This window comes from Herpailurus yagouaroundi, unplaced genomic scaffold (assembly GCF_014898765.1).
Source record: "Herpailurus yagouaroundi ecotype Mexico unplaced genomic scaffold, PumYag 213, whole genome shotgun sequence".
In the NCBI taxonomy this organism is placed as follows: Eukaryota; Metazoa; Chordata; class Mammalia; order Carnivora; family Felidae; genus Herpailurus; species Herpailurus yagouaroundi.
The window spans coordinates 6,642,581-6,649,456 of NW_024412444.1; the positions used below are offsets into that span (position 1 = coordinate 6,642,581).

General features: G+C 41.0%; 1 protein-coding gene across 12 annotated transcripts in view; it reads left to right on the forward strand.

The window, feature by feature from the left end:
• CADPS (calcium dependent secretion activator) overlaps nucleotides 1-6,229 on the forward strand; it is a 374,844-nt gene extending 368,615 nt beyond the window's left edge. For all 12 annotated transcript variants that reach the window (XM_040454550.1, XM_040454556.1, XM_040454553.1 and 9 more), the window contains 2 exons: nucleotides 1,589-1,693; nucleotides 4,983-6,229. In XM_040454550.1, coding sequence (XP_040310484.1) covers nucleotides 1,589-1,693; nucleotides 4,983-5,162 — 285 coding nt within the window. In that variant the 3' untranslated portion in view covers nucleotides 5,163-6,229. The remainder of the gene's footprint in view (nucleotides 1-1,588; nucleotides 1,694-4,982) is intronic.
• Nucleotides 6,230-6,876: the final 647 nt, after the last annotated feature.

Sequence of the window (6,876 nt, forward strand, 5' to 3'; positions counted from 1 at the left end):
CCCCCCACCCCGCCTGCTCCCTGGGGAGGGACAGAAGGTTCCTAAAACTGACGGTTTCGCCTCCATGATCTTTAAAAGAGCAGAAGTTGGCTGTGAGGCTGCAATACCGCCTTGATTGGGGTAGTGTGGTCTCTGTTTGCGGCTGGGCTCCAAAGAGAGCCACAATTGGCTCTGATGAGGAAGGAGCCTAGAAATGAAAGATTGCAAAGAGGGCTTCTGAACGCCATGGCTGAGACTGTGTCGTTTCTTACAAGGTGAAACTTGGCAGTTCTACCTTGCGAGTAAAAACCCAAATTAATTTTTTTTTAAAGAAATTAAGTCAGAAACAAGGCTTCGGAAAAACTGTGAGTGTTAGGCATAAACTGATTTTGGATGATCTTTAGGTGAGAAAGGGTGGAGTTTACCATCAGAAACATGTTTTTATTTATGCTTTTCAAATCCCCACTGGTGCGCAGTGTGTGCGCGTGTGCTTGTGCGCGCGCACGTGTGTGCGTGTGTGTGCGTGCGCGTGTGTGTGTGTGTTAGCATGAGAGCACGCGTCGCCTCGGTTCTGTAACTACTCTTTTTTTCTTACATGTTTGCTGTGCACAGTTCATATAGATGCCCTATAAATAAATATATAGGTCCATCCACACCTTTTCATTTTATTTGTAAATTGTTTGGTATAAGCGGCAATGCGTAATGAAACCTGGTGAAGTTTAAAAGATTAGATTTTTTTTCATACTGACACTTCATAACACTGTTCATATGTCTCTGAGTGAGATTTATGAATATATGAGCAGTACTGCAAAATTATACCGCACCAGAGACTTCCTGCACCACAGGGGTGGCAGTCTAAAGTGACACAGCTTCAAGCATTTTTCACAGACAAGAAGCAAAATTTAACCCCCTTAAGGGGAAGTATGATTTCAACAGCTTGAAATGAGCTCATTTGTAGATGTTTTTTTTCTCTCATCTTCCATAATTTTTTGGTGTTAAGATTAAAACAGATTGCACAGCCAACGTAAGGGCATATATGCTGCCCAGAGTGTAATTTGGCCCTTAAAGACAAACCTTCATTGTCTCTATCCCAATGCCAATAGGGTCATTGAAGGTAAACTTCACCCTCAATTCATAAGGCTCTCAGCTGGATTCCCAGAATTGTCCTAAGCAGACAGGGTCTGGGTTTTTTCAAAAGGTAAGTAGCAGGTGACATCCGTTTGTCCAGTGGAGAAGCCCCATCTCCCTGGGCATCTGAAATGGTGGCATTAGGAAATAGACAGTGACTTGAATCTCAACTGAGTGAAACTAACCAACAAAAAGGAGAATCAGAAGAGCAAAAGATGGTCTATATGAATCAATCGTATAGGAGATGTCTGTAGCGGGAGAGTTCTGTGTCGGATGCTAAGTCCGAACCCGTTTCTTTCAGGCCGATCTGGTACCTTGTGATTTTGTGTCAGTTAATGTTCACGATGTCTATGCTCTCCAATTCTCTTTAACCGTTTAGTTTCTCCTTGGAACAGAGCAGGTGCTCAAACGTGGCCTGTTCCCTCTACTCTTTGAATGCTTCGTGATGTGTTGGCTGGAGAACTTTTGTCTCTTTTTTCAGCAATGGTACAACAGCTCCATGAACGTGATCTGCACCTGGTTGACAGACCGGATGGACTTACAGCTTCACATTTATCAATTGAAAACACTAATTAGGATGGTAAAGGTAAAAGAAAAAATAATTATTCTTTTTTGCAAATAGCTTACTGAAATACATTTCATTGTCAAGCTGCAGAACTTCCTTAACACAAAGAATATTGGTTTGCATAGAAAACAAGACGATTTCTAAAATAGCATCTCGGGCAAGAAAAACCTCTGAAATCACTTTGGGATGCATGCTTAATTTATTACTCAGACATCAAAGGAAAAATTAATAAAAAGGAATTTGACATTTTATCCAGGCCAGAAAAATACTTTATGTATCTGTCATGCAAAAATACTGCAGCGGCCATCGTGCCCTGTGCATTAGACTTTCAAAAGCTGGCTTTTGGTACCATTATGCTAATCACATCAATTACCAATTTCATTTATGGTTTAATTAAATAAAATTTTGCCACAATTAATGTAATAGAAATATTTACCTCCAGCTATTTCTAAATATGTCCTGTGATCATTATCAGGATGCAAATCATTATTGTTCTCATAGTTAATTGAACTAGTTTCTCCTACAATGCGTGTATACAGTCAAATGGAAAGGATCACAAAGGTGAGATAACATACCCTGAAAGTAGCTTTTTTCCCTGTTCTTGTGTGTGTGCCTTGGACTAATGATAATTATTTCAGCGTGAAATCTCAGTGGTTTACATGAAATAATAAGATCACAGAAGGGGGTAAATACGTTTTTGATCATTTCAGTTTCCATTTGATGTTTCACCGTAGAGGGTTTAAAATGCTCAGATGTAAAAATCTCATTCAAAGCACAGAGTGTCTGTAAAAATATTTTAATAATAAAACGTAGCTGAATTTCTATTTCTTAGCAGTTTTCCAGAAGTCCCCCCCCACCGCCCAGCCCCAGCTCTACCCCCTAGCCCCTCAGCCCCCACCCCCCACCCCCGCCCTATTTCTTAGTCTCTTTAGGATTAGCACCATTTCATTGAAGGTGTTCTTCCACCCCAGTGCTGACTTAAAACCAATTACTGTTCCGTTGAGTGTAATTAAAGAGAATTATTATCATCTACATTTGATCTCACAAAGCGTCTGCCCAGGGAAGGTTACCGACAGCCGTGTACTACAGCTCTTAAAAGAAATGTATGCACTCGGAGTATAGACCCAGCCTAATTTTCATATTTTTAAAAGTTCACTTCCTGAAGGCAAGCTCACTAGCCATTGCCTCAGCACTTAAATTCCATTTCCCGGGTATAAGTACTCTTCTCTGGGGGATTTTTTTTTTTTTTTTTTTTTTTGACACTGACTGGGTGGACATGAAAAGAAGAGATTAATTTTAATATTTGAAAATACCTTCCCATGACTGATATTAGTGAATCTATGTTGGGAATATTGGAATTAGCACTATTTAATTAAGGAAAAAATGTAAGTCCGAGAGGAGGCTTATTCTTAGCTTTCTGCCAAAAAAAACCCCAAAACAGAGACATGAACCACAGGGAAGGGACACAAATGTCACTGCCAAAACAACTCCCTCACTTTTGCCAGATAGGCCCAGCAAAACTTGTGTCGCTGCACGGAGCTGTGAAGCACCATTCACAAGCACCTTCACCAGAGGCCTCTTCACCGAGCGCCTTAACCAGAGGCCTCCTTCTCTGAGACGAATTTCCAAAGATAGTTGGCTTTCTTTCCTGCCTTCCCATCCACTCCCTTCATCCATCCGTTCATTGATTATTCACCAAACATTTATTCACTCATCCAACAGTGGATAAATATTAGTTGAGCTCCTCCTTCTGTTACAAGATGGAGAATTTAAAAATGACTGGATACAGTCCCTGTTGGTAGGCATCTAGAGTTGAGCTGGGGAATGCCACTCTGGGATTTGAATAAAGGGGAGAATATCCAGCTGCTTTCTACCTTTATTTTTCCCATCATATTCTGGCACTAATTATGTTATCCTAAGTGGAAAGAGAACAAACAATTGAATAGTACAAAAAAAAAAAAAGTGAATCTTCTGGATACCTGGTCTACACCATGCCTAGAATTTACTCAGCCTCCTACCCTTTCCCGTCAAGATGAAGACAATTCAGGTAGCTACCTAGCTACGTAGGCGAGCCTTGCAGCTTGACCCATAATTAGGAGGACCTTTTAACTAAGTGTCAAAGTGGAAAGGGAGACACACGGTCATCCTATCCATAATCTGATATTAGCGGACTTCACTGAGCTGAGCCTCATTCACTAGTTAACTCTGCGGTCATTACAACATGTAACCTTCAAGAGGGGTTGACACTGTGATTGTTGATAATATGATTCATTAGATGGATGACAAGAAAAGGAAGTCACAAACAGGAGTGCACTGAAGGGTAACATTCCTCCTCATGCTCCTTCAGCATATCAATGCTGTCCCATATCAATGGAAGAAACACACGGCAGAATCAGTAGCTGAAATGATATGCAGTGTGATGAGAAAAGTTGTTAGAGAGAGACCTTTCTCCAAAAAAAAAATGTTAAGAAGTAGACAACAGCCAGATGCTTCTGGTCATGTTCAATTAACGCTAAGGGATTTCTAGAAAAAAACAGTCCCTGGGATACCTCAGGAAATCCGAGAGAGATCGCCTGAAGGAACAAAGAAAGACTTTGTGGTACAGTAATACCAAGCCATTGTTCTTGAAAAAGAGCCAAATTTCTTCCCCGAGACCATGAAGTTGTGAACGGAATAGATACGCTTCTTTCCCAAGGAGATAAGAAATGAATCACATGCCTGCAACATATTGATGAGGCATTAGCACTCCGTCTCCCCATAATTGTTGCTGCCCGTAATAGGTTTCATATACCAACATGCATATGTCTGTCTTGTGAATGAGACAGAGGGATGTGCCGTTACGAGCCTCAAAAATATTAAAGACCAGACTGCAAAGGAAATCACAAAATATCATAATCGCTTGATCCATTATTTATGTGTTATGGCCCCTTACACAGTCTATCATATTATAATACACCAACCTAAGAGAAAGAACCAGCCCCCCCCCCCAAAAAAAAAAAAAACCACCAAAATGAATCAAAACAATTATGGAACATTTCCCTTTATGGAACTGAATAAACACAAGCTTATGTTCTTTGCTTTGTCTCAGCTAATACAGTTTATCCTGCCACAATTTCTCATTTTCTGTCATTCAGAGAAGCTCAGTTTTCAGTACAAGTGAAATCTGAGTACAGTGGCTTTTCATTTGACAATGCATTAAGTGAGACACTGAGCTGAAGGTCAGCGTTCTCACACCCACACATGCTTTGTGCCCTTTCCGTCCCTTCGTGGAGTTGAGATCTCGCTTATCACTGATCTTTTCCCTCCTTAGAAAACCTATAGAGATTTCCGATTGCAAGGGGTCCTGGACTCGACCTTAAACAGCAAGACCTATGAAACCATCCGGAACCGGCTCACTGTGGAGGAAGCCACTGCATCAGTGAGCGAGGGTGGGGGCCTGCAGGGGATCAGCATGAAGGACAGCGACGAGGAAGACGAGGAAGATGACTAGAAGGCTAGGGCCTGGAGTCCTTTGGGACAAAGTCCTGTAATCAATGCATGTCCTTAGTCTGTTAGTTAACCCCAGTAGGGAATTTTCTGTCAACTACCATGCCCATGAGATGTTTACCAATACAATTGCCATTTTAGCTATGTGGTACCAAGATTAGCAAATGACCTTCCACCCCACTGACTTCCTGATTCCATGTCTGTATGTTTACAAGCAATATGGAGCACCATTCTTTACAAACTGTTCATGGAGAATACATAGTCCAACTGCTAGGTGTGTTCCTGTTCTCAGCAAAGTTAAATGATGCTTCATTAATATACTGTGTATGCACTGATGGTAAACGGATGTGAGGGCAAGTACACCAAGTATTTCACTTCTCTGTTTCGCGTTATGTGGATGCCAGTTATTTAAACGAGTACAATAAATTAACGTAAGACACATAGATCTGCTTTGGTTTTTGGAAAACAAAGGCAAGCCTCCAGCAAGCCACCTTTTTGGTTCTTTGTGTTCCCCCGAAACTAAAAACTGAACCCCCGTCTTCCTTGTTAACTCATCCTTTCACGGATCCATGTAGTTAGCCAAAAAACAAACAAACAAACAAACAAACAAAAAAAGGCGGCTAGATACCAATGGATTGATCTTGTCATTTGCCACGGCAAGGGTGATCCTCCCATGAGCAAACACCAAGCACAGTTCAGAGCAACTGTCATCTGTCCAAGTTTATCCTCTTAAACGTCACATTTTGCTTTTATGTTTCGATAACCGTGTATGTAAAAAACCTGAATATTTAAATTACCACCCTAGACTATAAATGTGTTTATAATAAGATATGGATATTTCCTTCAGTAGATTTTCACCATAATTTAAAATATTTTGTTCCACACTGGTTTTTATATCTGTCATGTACATTGCATTTTGGTCTGTAACTGCATGACCCCGGGGTCCTCTGCAGAGCAGTTTCTTTCTGTGTAAAGTAGTGAATCCATCTTGCTTTTGCCTTATATAAAGCCTACAGTTATGAAAGTGTGGAAGACTGTGGCTTCTCAATAAATAACCATTCAATGTCCTCAGAACACGCCTCCGAGTCTTTTTTCCTCTGTCTTTTTGGAAAGCCAGAACTGAAACACACACAAACCGGCAGAGGAGGTCAAGAACAGGCAAGAGGTCACTTCCTTGAAACTCTTGGAGGGGTGGTTTTCAAATGCTTGTCTCCACAAAAGGCAGCCCAAAGTCCCACGGAGTCGGACTCCACTCATTCAGAACAGTGGGCATTTGGACATGTTGGGCAGATTATGCTTCCATTATAGGATAAATAAGGGTCTGCTATGCAAGAGAGGAGTGTAAACGAGAGAAATGTTTCTCCTGTACGAAAAGAAGGCCAACAAACTGTTTTTAAGCACTACTTTAACAGCAGTGTTTGCATCCAAACAAAGCGCGTGCCAATTATATACGATTCTTATAGATTTGTTAAAGCATCTTACAAGATTCTCTAAGATACGGAGCACTCTTCTTGCCCCCCAGTTCTTGTCAGCAGATATAATCACGTAGGTGTGAAAGAAATCAAACATTTTGCAGCCTTACCTGTCTTATTTGCATCTGTCACTAAATCAGGCTGACCTTTCCTTGGGGCTGACGGGCGTTTTAGAGAAGTGACGAATTTTTTCATTAGGACAAGGTAGACCAGTGGCTGTCTACAAATGAATTCCTCTAAATAGTA